At 43.6% G+C, this 16368-nt stretch overlaps 1 protein-coding gene across 2 annotated transcripts; it reads right to left on the minus strand.

Annotated features, from left to right (window-relative positions):
- Positions 1-5654: 5654 nt before the first annotated feature.
- Positions 5655-13438, minus strand: LOC109900051 (ras-related C3 botulinum toxin substrate 1). Of its 2 annotated transcripts, XR_004211555.1 has the most exons (7): positions 13088-13438; positions 10238-10309; positions 9781-9898; positions 8904-8966; positions 8545-8704; positions 7118-7302; positions 5655-6951 (listed from the first exon to the last, which is right to left on the minus strand). XR_004211555.1 is itself a non-coding variant. In XM_020495774.2 (6 exons), the coding sequence occupies exons 1-6, from the start codon at positions 13120-13122 to the stop codon at positions 7172-7174; spliced, it is 579 nt and encodes a 192-aa protein (XP_020351363.1). In that variant the 5' UTR covers positions 13123-13421; the 3' UTR covers positions 5655-7171. The 2 variants fall into 2 exon arrangements, 1 of the variants encoding a protein (XP_020351363.1); XM_020495774.2 differs by having other exon boundaries at positions 5655-7302; positions 13088-13421.
- Between the last annotated feature and the right edge of the window lie 2930 nt (positions 13439-16368).

The following is a 16368-nucleotide window of genomic DNA, read 5'->3' on the forward strand; positions in this document are numbered from 1 at the left end:
GCGTAGAAGTGATCCTGCCCGTTTGTAGTAAGGTCCTGTTAAAAATAACATTCCTGTTCCAGCTGCAGAGTGCATGCAAACACTTACTTGCTATGTCAACTTTTTGTTTTAACGTTGGAATGTTTGTTGGGTGGGTTAGAGACCCACTGGTATTGTAGCCATGTACCTACCTCCAGACATAATGGGTTCTGGATCATGAGACAATATGGAAGGCCAGAGGGATCACATTGGATTTGTGCATCTCCTACAGATGTGTGGAGCAGGAGGAAAGAGTTCTACCCAGTCCGCCCACAGTGTCGGTTAGTGAAGGAGGGCAGATGTCATTCTCTGACAGGCCAGTGAACCAGTGGGTAAAGGCAGGTGAGACTGACTGAAAACGGTACTATGCCATGACTTAAGATGTCAAGTGTTGATTTCATGAGCTGAAATAAAGGATCCCAGAAAATAGACAACCCATAATGTCAAAGCAAAAACAGGTTTTTAAAAATATTTGCTAATTAAAATGTTGAAATATGTATTCAGACCCTTTACTCAGTACTTTGCAGCACCTTTGGCAGCGATTACAGCCTAATTTTGGGTAATTTTATTTAACAAGGCAAGTCTATTAAATTCAAATTACAATGACAGCTTTCCAAAAGGCAAAAAAGCCTTCTGCGGCGACGGGGGATAAATAATAGGACAACACTGCAGCGCTACAAACATTACTGGGCAGACAACAGCACAAAGTGCAAGGTAGAGACAATGACACTACAAGTTTGGCACACCTGTATTTGGGGAGTTTCTGCCATTGTTCTCTGTCAGTTTGGATGGAGTGTCGCTGCACAGCATTTTCAGAGCTCTCCAGAGATGTTCAAGTCCAGGCTCGGGCTGGGCCACTCAACATTCAGAGACTTGTCATGAAGCCATTCCTGCGTTGTCTTGGCTGTGTGCTTAGGGTCATTGTCTTGTTGGAAAGTGAACCTTCGCTCCAGTCTGAGGTCCTGAGCGCCCTGGAGCAGGTTATCAAGGATCTCTGTACATATTTCCCTCGATCCTGACTAGTCTCCCAGTCCCTGCTGCTGAAAAACATCCAACAGCATGATGCTGCCACCACCATGCCTCACCGTAGGGATGGTGCCAGGTTTCCTGTGACGCTTGGCATTCAGGCCAAGGAGTTCAATATTGGTTTCATCAAATGAGAGAATCCTTTCTCTCGTGGTCTGAGAGGCCTTTAGGCAAACTCCAAGCGGGCTGTCATGTACCTTTTACTGAGGAGTGGCTTCCATCTGCCCACTACAATAAAGGCCTGATTGCAGCAATCCACCAGAGATGGTTGTCATTTTGTAAGATTCTCCCATCACCACAGAGGAACTTTGTGGCCATTGGATTCTTTGGTACCGCCCTGACCAAAGCTCTTAGGAAGAGTCTTGGTGGTTCCAAACTTCTTCCATTTAAGAATGAGGCCACTGTGTTCTTGGGGACCTTCAATGCTGAATATCTTTTGTTGGTACTCTTCCCCAGATCTGTGCCGTGACTCACTCCTGTCTCATGCTCTACAGACAAATCCTTCAACCTCAGGTTTTTGCTCTGACATGCACTGGTAACTTCCGGCGCCGACAGAGATGGCCGCCTCGCTTCGCGTTCCTAGGAAACTATGCAGTTTTTTTTTTTTTACGTGTTATTTCTTACACTAGTACCCCAGGTCATCTTAGGTTTCATCACATACAGCCGAGAAGAACTACTGAATATAAGATCAGCGTCAACTCACCACCAGTACGACCAAGAATATGTTTTTCGCGATGCGGATCCTGTGTTCTGCCTTACAACCAGCGCCACGGGATGGTTCCCATGCAGCGACCCAAAAAAACGACTCAGAAAAAGAGGGAAACGAAGCGGTCTTCTGGTCAGACTCCGGAGACGGGCACATCGTGCACCACTCCCTAGCATTCTTCTTGCCAATGTCCAGTCTCTTGACAACAAGGTTGATGAAATCCGAGCAAGGGTAGCATTCCAGAGGGACATCAGAGACTGTAACGTTCTCTGTTTCACGGAAACGTGGCTCACTGGAGAGACGCAATCCGAAGCGGTGCAGCCAGCGGGTTTCTCCACGCATCGCGCGGACAGAAACGAACATCTTTCTGGTAAGAAGAGGGGCGGGGGCGTATGCCTTATGGCCAACGTGACATGGTGTGATGAAAGAAACATACAGGAACTCAAATCCTTCTGTTCACCTGATTTAGAATTCCTCACAATCAAATGTAGACCGCATTATCTACCAAGAGAATTCTCTTCGATTATAATCACAGCCGTATATATCCCCCCCCAAGCAGACACATCGATGGCTCTGAATGAACTTTATTTAACTCTCTGCAAACTGGAAACGATTTATCCGGAGGCTGCATTCATTGTAGCTGGGGATTTTAACAAGGCTAATCTGAAAACAAGACTCCCTAAATTTTATCAGCATATCGATTGCGCAACCAGGGGTGGAAAGACCCTGGATCATTGTTACTCTAACTTCCGCGACGCATATAAGGCCCTGCCCCGCCCCCCTTTCGGAAAAGCTGACCACGACTCCATTTTGTTGATCCCTGCCTACAGACAGAAACTAAAACAAGAAGCTCCCACGCTGAGGTCTGTCCAACGCTGGTCCGACCAAGCTGACTCCACACTCCAAGACTGCTTCCATCACGTGGACTGGGAGATGTTTCGTATTGCGTCAGCCAACAACATTGACAAATTACGCTGATTCGGTGTGCGAGTTCATTAGAACGTGCGTTGAAGATGTCGTTCCCATAGCAACGATTAAAACATTCCCCAACCAGAAACCGTGGATTGATGGCAGCATTCGTGTGGAACTGAAGGCGCGAACCACTGCTTTTAATCAGGGCAAGGTGTCTGGTAACATGACTGAATACAAACAGCGCAGCTATTCCCTCCGCAAGGCTATCAAACAAGCTAAGCGCCAGTACAGAGACAAAGTAGAATCTCAATTCAACGGCTCAGACACAAGAGGCATGTGGCAGGGTCTACAGTCAATCACGGACTACAGGAAGAAACCCAGCCCAGTCACGGACCAGGATGTCTTGCTCCCAGGCAGACTAAACAACTTTTTTGCCCGCTTTGAGGACAATACAGTGCCACTGACACGGCCTGCAACGAAAACATGCGGTCTCTCCTTCACTGCAGCCGAAGTGAGTAAGACATTTAAACGTGTTAACCCTCGCAAGGCTGCAGGCCCAGACGGCATCCCCAGCCGCGCCCTCAGAGCATGCGCAGACCAGCTGGCCGGTGTGTTTACGGACATATTCAACCAATCCCTATACCAGTCTGCTGTTCCCACATGCTTCAAGAGGGCCACCATTGTTCCTGTTCCCAAGAAAGCTAAGGTAACTGAGCTAAACGACTACCGCCCCGTAGCACTCACATCCGTCATCATGAAGTGCTTTGAGAGACTAGTCAAGGACCATATCACCTCCACCCTACCTGACACCCTTGACCCACTCCAATTTGCTTACCGCCCAAATAGGTCCACAGACGATGCAATCTCAACCACACTGCACACTGCCCTAACCCATCTGGACAAGAGGAATACCTATGTGAGAATGCTGTTCATCGACTACAGCTCGGCATTCAACACCATAGTACCCTCCAAGCTCGTCATCAAGCTCGAGACCCTGGGTCTCGACCCCGCCCTGTGCAACTGGGTACTGGACTTCCTGACGGGCCACCCCCAGGTGGTGAGGGTAGGCAACAACATCTCCTCCCCGCTGATCCTCAACACTGGGGCCCCACAAGGGTGCGTTCTGAGCCCTCTCCTGTACTCCCTGTTCACCCACGACTGCGTGGCCACGCACGCCTCCAACTCAATCATCAAGTTTGCGGACGACACAACAGTGGTAGGCTTGATTACCAACAACGACGAGACGGCCTACAGGGAGGAGGTGAGGGCCCTCGGAGTGTGGTGTCAGGAAAATAACCTCACACTCAACGTCAACAAAACTAAGGAGATGATTGTGGACTTCAGGAAACAGCAGAGGGAACACCCCCCCATCCACATCGATGGAACAGTAGTGGAGAGGGTAGCAAGTTTTAAGTTCCTCGGCATACACATCACAGACAAACTGAATTGGTCCACTCACACAGACAGCATCGTGAAGAAGGCGCAGCAGCGCCTCTTCAACCTCAGGAGGCTGAAGAAATTCGGCTTGTCACCAAAAGCACTCACAAACTTCTACAGATGCACAATCGAGAGCATCCTGGCGGGCTGTATCACCGCCTGGTATGGCAACTGCACCGCCCTCAACCGTAAGGCTCTCCAGAGGGTAGTGAGGTCTGCACAACGCATCACCGGGGGCAAACTACCTGCCCTCCAGGACACCTACACCACCCGATGCTACAGGAAGGCCATAAAGATCATCAAGGACATCAACCACCCGAGCCACTGCCTGTTCACCCCGCTGTCATCCAGAAGGCGAGGTCAGTACAGGTGCATCAAAGCTGGGACCGAGAGACTGAAAAACAGCTTCTATCTCAAGGCCATCAGACTGTTAAACAGCCACCACTAACATTGAGTGGCTACTGCCAACACACTGTCAATGCCACTGACTCTACTCCAGCCACTTTAATCATGGGAATTGATGGGAAATGATGTAAATATATCACTAGCCACTTAAAACAATGCTACCTTATATGTTACTTAGCCTACATTATTCATCTCATATGCATACGTAGATACTGTACTCTATATCATCGACTGCATCCTTATGTAATACATGTATCACTAGCCACTTTAACTATGCCACTTGGTTTACATACTCATCTCATATGTATATACTGTACTCGATATCATCTACTGTATCTTGCCTATGCTGCTCTGTACCATCACTCATTCATATATCCTTATGTACATATTCTTTATCCCCTTACACTGTGTATAAGACAGTAGTTTTTTTTGGAATTGTTAGATTACTTGTTCGTTATTACTGCATTGTCGGAACTAGAAGCACAAGCATTTCGCTACACTCGCATTAACATCTGCTAACCATGTGTATGTGACAAATAAATTTGATTTGATTTGATTTAACTGTGTTGCGTGCCTTTCCAAATCATGGCCAATCAGTTGAACTCCAATCAAGTTGTAGAAACATCTCATGGATTATCAATTGAAACAGGATGCACCTGAGCTCAATTTTAAGTCTCATTTAGTTATGTAAATAAGGTATTAATTTTACTATATATATATATATATATATATATATATATATATATATATATAGGCTACAATTTAAAAACGATTTTAATTAATTTTAGAATAAGGCTGTAATGAAACAAAATGTGGAAAAAGTAAAGGGATCTGAATACATACCACCTGAGGGGGTTTACTACAAAGCAGGATCAATTAGTTAGCCAGCTAACCTTGATAAACAATCAGAAATAGTTTATTTTCTGGTTCATAAATAAAGCTAGACATAGATATTTTTTAGTTATGGAGTTAAGTAGACCATGCCCATTTTAAACTCAACTAAATATTCTGAAATCACTTTTTTGGTTAAGTTAGCTGGCTAAGTACTTGATCTTGTTTGTAGTATCCCCTTCTGTTCTGTTAAGGGAGTGGGTGGAAAATGTTTACATTCCTACAGCCGCACAACAGAACTTAAAGCTGACAACAGGCAGAGATTTTAAATGAATTTATTTGCTTTTTAAAAAATTTCAGCAGAGTAACCACTATCATGTCCAAATAAAAGCAGAACAAAAATCGAGTTCTTTCAATGTGCCATTCATTAGTACACTGGTAATACCTCAGACCAACAGCCTCTCACTCAGTCAAAAATAAAGAGCACTGAACCACTGAACTACTGTATATTGTAAATACAGCCATTAGATGCTACTGTAAACCAACGACATGGTCAGTCTTCTTCTGAACGCTATTAAAATAGTTTAGTGATACAGTAATAGTAATGTTTACATAGCATCATGTCAATGACATCCTTTCGAGTAGCAAACAAACTCCAGATTCTTCACACTTGGACTATACTTTTTTTAAAGGACTGGACAGATGGCAACCGCTGACAGAACCTGTTAAAAGGGAATAAAGTCAAATACAGGCCTAGATTCTACCATAAAAACAAACAAGGCCTATAAGAAAAAGGTCATGATGCACCAGGTGTCTGGAGTGTAAAGCTGGCGGACTACACTCATACAATGGATGTATTTATGTACAGTAACACTCATGGTTTGAAACTGTTGTTTAATCCAACAAGAAGGATCCATCTAAATTGGTCTGATAAAAATAACCATTCTCCATCCTCTTTCTGACCAATAGGTTCACCTATACACCTGGTCAGGTGCATTCTTAGTCTAGACACCTTAAGAATGTAAAATACTGGATCTTTTCTCAGACCAAAGGGGAGAACCAAGTACAATAAGTAGAGATTTAGATTGATCTAATATGCATTTACATCCACCTAGGTATAACGTGATAGCTATTATCCATGACTGACATCAGTTGTTTTGACAATATATTCCAAGGTGGATAAAATTCACCTGAGGAGAAATGATTGATCAAAATCTACATAAGAGTATAATTATAGAACTTAACAGCTAGTACAACGCTTAGAATTTGTTTATTTAGATTTCTCTTGAGCTATAAACCGTTTTGTCAAGATTAAGCAAATTATGGTCGCAAACATTGTACAGAAGAGAAAAAAACAAGAAATCATGACATTTAGTGTACACGGAGCTCCTAGAAAGTGATGACCGTTATATGAAGTAGGAATTTTGGCAACACCTCAATTCATTGAAGTCTGTAAACAAACAATATGGACTCAGAGTGGAAAGAGACCGAAATTGAAAAGCGCAATTAGTATTACCTTCCAGGAACATAAAAAAAGGGAACATTTTTGAAGGCAGCAGGAATTTCTTAGTGTAGGGGAAACATGTAGGGCTTGTCCAACCCCCTTCTTCCTAGAGCTGAAGAAGAGTTCATTGTAAGCTTCGTATAATGAAATCAATCATATTTAAGTAGTATGTACCAATTACAATACAAAAGAGAAAACAATTATATCTGGATACATATGGTTTTTGTAGAATCCTCCCCCTTCCTCCTAAGACACTCCCCCGCCCTCTTATTCATTACCAATAGGTGAGCTCAGACTGCAGCGTGACTTCCTACTTCCTGTCTGCGGGATATTTAGAGTAGTGAGCACTTCCTCTTCCTCTTCTTGACGGGTGGGGGACACAGGACCGCCCGGATGGCTTCGTCAAATACTGTCTTAAGGCCACGCTGTGTCAAGGCTGAGCATTCCAGGTACTTTACTGCTCCTGTAGAGAGACAGGCTGGCAGTCAACATATCAGCAAATAGGGATTTAATTCATTAAAATCCTAAATAGACTAATAGCTATGACTACCCTGAGCGGAGCCAGGTTAAGCTATGAAGAAACTGCATTGACATTGCTGTGTAGAGTCCAGTAATAGGCTTACTCTACGGCCCTGAAAGTACTACTAAGAACTAAGTAAGCCTTGTCCGAGCCAGAACAGCCCATCTCCTGTTTCTGTACTGAGGCACCTTGATGTATAGTACCCCCCCGGACAGGACACTAGCCCCTCTCCTGTTTCTGTAGCGAGGCACCTTGATGTACAGTACCCCCCTGGACAGGACACTAGCACCTCTCCTGTTTCTGTACTGAGGCACCTTGATGTACAGTACCCCCCCGGACAGGACACTAGCCCCTCTCCTGTTTCTGTACTGAGGCACCTTGATGTACAGTACCCCCCCGGACAGGACACTAGCCCCTCTCCTGTTTCTGTAGTGAGGCACCTTGATGTACAGTACCCCCCCAGACAGGACACTAGCACCTCTCCTGTTTCTGTACTGAGGCACCTTGATGTACAGTACCCCCCTGGACAGGACACTAGCCCCTCTCCTGTTTCTGTACTGAGGCACCTTGATGTACAGTACCCCCCCAGACAGGACACTAGCACCTCTCCTGTTTCTGTACTGAGGCACCTTGATGTACAGTACCCCCCTGGACAGGACACTAGCACCTCTCCTGTTTCTGTACTGAGGCACCTTGATGTACAGTACCCCCCTGGACAGGACACTAGCACCTCTCCTGTTTCTGTACTGAGGCACCTTGATGTACAGTACCCCCCTGGACAGGACACTAGCACCTCTCCTGTTTCTGTACTGAGGCACCTTGATGTACAGTACCCCCCTGGACAGGACACTAGCACCTCTCCTGTTTCTGTACTGAGGCACCTTGATGTACAGTACCCCCCTGGACAGGACACTAGCACCTCTCCTGTTTCTGTGGTGAGGCACCTTGATGTACAGTAGCCCCCCGGACAGGACACTAGCCCCTCTCCTGTTCCTGTAGTGAGGCACCTTGATGTACAGTACCCCCCCGGACAGGACACTAGCCCCTCTCCTGTTTCTGTAGTGAGGCACCTTGATGTACAGTACCCCCCCGGACAGGACACTAGCCCCTCTCCTGTTTCTGTACTGAGGCACCTTGATGTATAGTACCCCCCTGGACAAGACTAAGTACCATTAGTAAACTAACCAATCTCTTTGGCCATGGCCAGGCCCTGGGGGTAGGTGATGGGGGTGAGTTTCTTCTCCTTCAGCTTCTCGATGGTGTCCTTGTCGTCTCTCAGATCCAGTTTAGTGCCCACCAGGATGATGGGGGTGTTGGGGCAGTGGTGTCTCACCTCTGGGTACCACTACGGAGGACAGAGACATGGACAAGTCAGTCAGGATAGGATCAGGATATTACTGTAAACTAGGGGCCTACCTATCAGGTCTATACATCAGTTGTTTTGAGTATGTGGATAAAATCCACCCTTTCAAGCAATGACCTTGATGATAAAGCATTAAGTTATCACAGAACTAGATAGAAACAAAGCCAAGGCTATGGCTCACCTTGGCACGGACGTTTTCAAAGGAGGCAGGACTCACGAGGGAGAAGCAAATCAAGAACACATCCTGTTGAGAGGAAACAAACAGCATAATTTATACAAGATCCACCATGAAAAACTGAGTTGCAATTCATGGAGATTATGAATGGTACAAATTAACCACACAGACAGTTTATGAACCAGTCCTCAATCTAGGACAAAGTTTCCCTGAACACTGACCACTGTCAATTGATGGGAGGAGTCAGAGCCCAGAATGAGGGCAGACAAAGGGGCAGACAGAGCACTCTTTCACTTAATGCCTGCTCCAGACATTGTTTAGGTACTATGGGCAGAGGACTGTACTCTCATCCCCATACATGCAGACTGACATAATAAATGCTCAATGTTGGCAACAACGCAATATGCCTTTCCCTAACGCCCTGAATAACTTGCGTTATATTGTTCACAATGTTGTCAAAACCGGAACGCAAACAATGTTTTTGAGGGGAATATTCAGCTAACACCAGGAATTCAGCTAAAAACAACAAATGTAGGCAGTCTGTTCCCAAGTATTCCCACAAATAAAAGAGAAGTGATTGTGTCTCAATGTAAATCAAGGTATGAAATTGTTATTTTCAAACACACTCTTTTTGGGCTTAGCATTGGTCAATTTTCAGTGTAGAAATTACTATAGTTAATGGTACAAATTAACCACACAGACAGAGTTTATGAACTCCCCGACCATCCACTGCGACAAAAATCAACCCGTGGCTGAATCTAGTTGCCTACCCGTTGTATGAATTGATGCTTTACGCCCCGCTGACAGCAATGCACTGATAGAAATGAAGATAGTCACTGATTATGACACTAGTGACAACAGTACATTTCTCCTGATGTTTTACCGTCTGTGGATAGGACAGTGGTCGGAGTCTGTCGTAGTCTTCCTGTCCTGCTGTATCCCATAGACCCAGATTCACTGGTTTCCCATCGACCATCACATTGGCAGAGTAGTTGTCAAAGCTGCAGGGAGAGATGCATATTGTTACACCACAATGACATCGTCAGGGAAGTGATTAGCACACAACCAGGAAATAATGGCAACCAGTAAATGTCAATGATTCTACAGGCTAAATATATAATTTCCTGATTCATCAGGAAAAACTTAAAACCACACCTCTTATAAACTGTAAACATAGAATGCTAACATGAACATGCAGCACTATGTTTCTAGTGTAGGGGAGAAGGGTTAAGCATTATAACTTAAATTTATAACTTAATTTATTTTGCTGACAAAACTCCATGCCATTTGTAAGACCTGCTGCGGAGTGAGAGAGAGTGTGAGAGAGAGTGAGCACTTACACTGTGGGTATATATTCCCCGGGGAACGCATTGGTGGTGTAGCTGATGAGCAGGCATGTTTTACCCACAGCTCTAGAGGAGAAAACGAGAGATGGAGGGATAAGGAGGAGAAATAAACAAGTTTAGTTTTGTTTATGTCTATTTCAAAACTGAAAGGAGAACTTGGAGGGGTTTAACTGGCCAACTTGAGACAATGAGTTAAACTGATGAAACATAGTCACTTTAACCATATCTACATGTACATACTACCTCAATCAGCCTGACTAACCAGTGTCTGTATGTAGCCTCACTACTTTTATAGCCCCGCTACTGTATATAGCCTCGCTACTGTATATAGCCTCGCTACTGTATATAGCCTGTCTTTTTACTGTTTTATTTCTTTATCTACCTATTGTTCACCTAATACCTTTTTTTGCGCTATTGGTTAGAGCTTGTAAGTAAGCATTTCACTGTAAGGTCTACACCTGCTGTATTCGGCGCACGTGACAAATAAACTTGTATTTGATTTGAAATAAGCTTGTTGACCAATCAGGACTTGAATATGACTGCACGTCAGAATACATTTAACACATTGATTACACTCACTCATGTATGCTATGATTCTGGTAAATTTGTCTCACACACCTACAGTGCTGGTCATTAAAAAAAAGAGCCGGCTAGCTCATGTACGCAAACCATGTTCTTCCCCAAAAACATTGCAAAACGACATAATCTGTTTCAGTAGCTATAGTTTGCTAACTATATAGCTAGGTGTCATCTAAAATAACAATAATTTATAAGACAGTTCTTATTTGATTAATGGTCTGACCCATCTATGTGAAGCTAGCCACAATAGTGGACTTCACGGTTAGCCTTAAAAATAAAAGTAGGGCATAATTCTACGATTTGTATTCATTTGCATCACTGTCAATTACAGACTTCTATTTAAGGCAACCTGCAAATTCCACCATTGTGCCTAATCCTTATTGTGGTCTGGTCGAGCATCACGAGCCAGATGAAGCTAGCTGGCTGCTTATAATGTTAGCTTTGGGCAACAGGGTTAAGTAGCTGGCTAGCTATTTATTTTCATGAACTGAACTGTTCAATTTCAATAGGCGAACAACAAGAGGCAACCTAGCTAATACTCACAAGGATTCCTTAATCATTGCTAAAAATGAATGACTGCAGTTTCTACTGGTCATTGTTTTCAGGATGGTGGTATTGGTGCTAGCTAAAGCTAGCTACCCCAGAAGTTGCGGTCGAACAAATGATGCTTTATTACCAACTCAGTATTGTAAACACTACCAACTAGGTATTGTAAACATCGTTCATGGCCGATGTTTGAAGACTTTTTTTGTACAGCTTTGACAGTACTAATGTACCTTTTGACAGTGATACTGTATCTTTTTTGACATGCAAAGACCCAAATGGCATTTCATAGTATGTATGTTGTGAAGCTAATCGCAGTGACGCTATTACTGTGTAACTCTGGTAGGGCAACATCTGAAAAATAGCACACTTGGTAGTGTGTACCGGTGCTCAACCAGTCGGTGAAAGTCAACATCACCCACGACAGAGAACAGTTGATTGTCAAGGGCAATGATTTCCATTATCTTGGCTTTAATGGATTTCGCCTTTGAGTTGTCTCGCTGAAATTGTGTTACTCTCAAATGACTGCTCGACTTGTTGACTACTCGATCCACACAGCAGACATTGTAGGCTAGTTTCGGAATACTTTGTTGCACGTATAGCGCAAAATTGTATGTGGCGTCATTATGTCATGTACCTACGTTATTGGTATGCACGTCAGATTTGACATCGGTTTTGCACCTCGGCGTTAAACTAGACGTCGGCCGATACCGATGTTGCCATTTTTAGCTTATATCGTCCGATTCCGATATGTTCACCGATAATTCGTGCATCCCTATTATCCCCTAGTGATCCAATGTTGGGGTTTCACTCTACAATAGGGACATATTATGAAGACTTGAGAAGATGACCCACTATCTAGCAGATATTTATCAGAACCTCTTAGTTTCTTTAGAAAGCTTCATACACTACTTACTATAGCCCTTTAATTTAAATATGTCTGGAAAAAAGTAGTTTACTGCCTGTTGGTAATGAGCTCCACCATCAACCTTATTTAGGACATGGTACCAGCATTGACAAAGAATGGCACTATGTCCCTATGTTCTAAATAATGTTGGAGGAGTTCATTAACAACAGGCAGTTAAACTACTCTTTTCCAGACATATTTAAATTAAAGGGCTATAGTAAGTAGTGTATGAAGCTTTCTAAAGAAACTAAGAGGTTCTGATAAATATCTGCTAGATAGTGGGTCATCTTCTCAAGTGTTTATAATAAGTTCTCAATAAGGCAAAGGGAAGAAAATTATCTAAAACCCAATGGTGTAGCAAATTGTCGTCACTTATCATAATACAAGGCGGTAACAAGAAGTAAGTGGAATGATAGGACGGACACTAAAGGGTTGCTGGGAATAGATCATTTCTCATAACAGTGCATACAGCGGGCTTTGTCTCACTCGCCAGCCACTACTCATTTTAACCTAACAAGAAACGTGTGGTCCTAACAGCAAACGAGAATGCAAAACAGTTACCGTCAAGTAACAATTAGTTAGTATGCCACAACAAGTTTGCAGTCTGATGTTAGCAAGCTAACTTAGCTGACGCTAATTATAGCTAACGTTAGTGTTGGAAACTGACAGTTGTCACCAATTAGTAAGCCAACGCTCAAACTCTGGGCTACTATAAACAATTCACGTTGACAATGTATTCTAGATCATAACTTATATTGTAAGACGTCATTTTATAAGCATACCTAACTAGCTACATAAATGTAGGTTTAACTTACCCGTCCCCCACTACAACACACTTGATGGCCTGCATCGACGCCTCTCTCAGCTATCAAGCTACAGTAGCTAGCTCAAATTGTAGCTTATTGGTCAGCTGGTAAACCACTCTTTTGATGCGTGAACTTGTTTTCCCAAAAAGGAGAAAAAAAGGTTTGAAGCCTGGATTGGAGAGCCCAAATTTCGATATGTTAGAAATTAGGAGAATTCCTTCAAATCAGTGTCCTCAAATAACTTGGTGGAGCTCCAAACTTATAAACCAAGCAGCCACCACCCCAAAAATCTCTGGTGCTAAGCTTGAAAAAACGCCCTCAGACAACGGAAGCTGTAGCTCCCATTCCATACAAGTAATTTCCGTTTACCGTAGATTGGATAAAGGAATTTTCAAAGGGCTGTCAAGCGACGCCACCTAGCGGTAAGTAGAACATTTCTACAACCACTTTCAGTTTCTGAACATTAGAGGGCAGTATTCCCTCATCAGCTGAATATTGTAAAGTCGCTCCAAGTGGTGCACCATTTCAGAGTGGCAGGCGTCATGAGACAAGACAGTCAGTCAATACTTAGGGTCTTATGATTTCATTCATCCGGGAACTTTGTCATGGTTGTCCCGTGTTTTATCCTTTAAAAGAAGTATGTGTTTATCCACATTACAGCATCTTATCTAAGTTGGCATTTGATAGATGATCTTATCCAGAGTGACTTAGGGTTAAGTGCCTTGCTCAATAGTAGACAGACAGATTTTTCACCCATTTCACTTGTGGATTCAAACCACTGACCTTTTGCTTACTGGCCCATTGTTCTTAACCAGCAAGGCTACTTGTTAGGCTACCTGCTCCCCGGCACGACACAGATTGTTTGTTGACTGCAGATCCAAAACATCTGAATAAAAACAGAATAAAACCTCCCCTTCTCTCTTCCTTCATCCTCCTCCCCGTTCTCATTTCATCAGCAAAACTATTAGTGTCTTCATTGTTAATTAATCAGTGTCTCTGGCTGTTCTACTCAAGGACATTCAGAGACTTGTCCCGAAGCCAATCCTGTGTTGTCTTGGCTATGTGCTTAGGGTCGTTGTCCCGTTGGAAGGTGAAGCTTCGCCCCCAGTTTAAGGTCCTGAGCGCTCTGGAGCAGGTTTTCGTCAAGGATCTTTCTTTACTTTGCTCCGTTCATCTTTCCCTCGATCATGACTAGATTCCCAGTCCCTGCCGCTGAAAAACATCCCCACAGCATGATGCTGCCACCACCATGCTTCACCGTAGGGATGGTGGAAGGTTTCCTACAGATATGACACTTGGCATTCAGGCAAAATAGTTCAGTCTTGGTTTCATCAGACCATTGAATCGTGTTTCTCATGGTCTGACAGTCTTTAGGTGTCTTTTGGTGAACTCCAAGCCTTTTATTGAGGAGTTGCTTCTGTCTGGCCACTCTACCATAAAGGCCTGATTGGTGGAGTGCTGCAGAGATGGTTGTCCTTCTGGAAGGTTCTCCCATCTCCACAGAGGAACTCTGGAGCTCTGTCAGGGTGACCATCGGGTTCTTGGTCACCTCCCTGACCAAGGCCCTTCTCCACCGATTGCTCAGTTTGGCCAGGTGGCCAGCTCTAGGAAGAGTCCTGGTGGTTCTAAACTGCTTTCATTTAAGAATGATGAGGCCACTGTGTTCTTGGGGACTTTCAATCCTGCAGACATTTTTTTGGTACCCTTCCCCAGATCTGTGCCTTGACACAATCCTGTCTCAGATCTCTACAGACATTTCCTCCTACTTTATGGCTTGGTTTTTGCTCTGACATGCACTGACAACTGTGTGTAGATGGATCAAATATTTATTTATTTTATCCATTTTAGAATAAGGTTGTAACATTAAAATGTGGAAAAGAGGAATGCGTCTGAATACTTTCAGAATGCACTGTGGGTAGGACTACTCATGTACTATTTGAGAAGGTCCGGTCAGAAACATTTCCTAGGTGGAAAAGGTCGGAATGGATATCATCATTTATCTGTGTAGTAACAAACTCCCACCTTGCAACCTATGCGACCCCAAACTGTTCACACCCCTCGTTGGCAGAGAGAACATTTTGCAGTTTAAAGCTAATTTCCTAAAAATCCACAAATTTTGCCATGACTTACTGTAGGTTATGTGCGTTCCTATGATACCAGCTTACTGTAGGTTATGTGCGTTCCTATGATACCAACTTACTGTAGGTTGTGTGCGTTCCTATGATACCAGCTTACTGTAGGTTGTGTGCGTTCCTATGATACCAGCTTACTGTAGGTTGTGTGCGTTCCTATGATACCAGCTTACTGTAGGTTATGTGCGTTCCTATGATACCAGCTTACTGTAGGTTATGTGCGTTCCTATGATACCAGCTTACTGTCGGTTGTGTGCGTTCCTATGATACCAGCTTACTGTAGGTTATGTGCGTTCCTATGATACCAGCTTACTGTAGGTTGTGTGCGTTCCTATGATACCAGCTTACTGTAGGTTATGTGCGTTCCTATGATACCAGCTTACTGTAGGTTATGTGCGTTCCTATGATACCAGCTTACTGTAGATTATGTGCGTTCCAATGATACCAGCTTACTGTTGGTTATGTGCGTTCCTATGATACCAGCTTACTGTAGGTTGTGTCCGTTCCTATGATACCAGCTTACTTACTGTAGGTTGTGTCCGTTCCTATGATACCAGCTTACTTACTGTAGGTTGTGTCCGTTCCTATGATACCAGCTTACTTACTGTAGGTTGTGTGTGTTCATATGATACCAGCTTACTTACTGTAGGTTGTGTGTGTTCATATGATACCAGCTTACTTACTGTAGGTTGTGTGTGTTCATATGATACCAGCTTACTTACTGTAGGTTGTGTGTGTTCATATGATACCAGCTTACTTACTGTAGGTTGTGTGTGTTCATATGATACCAGCTTACTTACTGTAGGTTGTGTGTGTTCATATGATACCAGCTTACTTACTGTAGGTTGTGTGTGTTCATATGATACCAGCTTACTTACTGTAGGTTGTGTGTGTTCATATGATACCAGCTTACTTACTGTAGGTTGTGTGTGTTCATATGATACCAGCTTACTTACTGTAGGTTGTGTGTGTTCATATGATACCAGCTTACTTACTGTAGGTTGTGTGTGTTCATATGATACCAGCTTACTTACTGTAGGTTGTGTGTGTTCATATGATACCAGCTTACTTACTGTAGGTTGTGTGTGTTCATATGATACCAGCTTACTTACTGTAGGTTGTGTGTGTTCATATGATACCAGCTTACTTACTGTAGGT

The sequence above is a fragment of the Oncorhynchus kisutch genome, linkage group LG11, assembly GCF_002021735.2.
Source record: "Oncorhynchus kisutch isolate 150728-3 linkage group LG11, Okis_V2, whole genome shotgun sequence".
NCBI classification, from domain to species: Eukaryota; Metazoa; Chordata; class Actinopteri; order Salmoniformes; family Salmonidae; genus Oncorhynchus; species Oncorhynchus kisutch.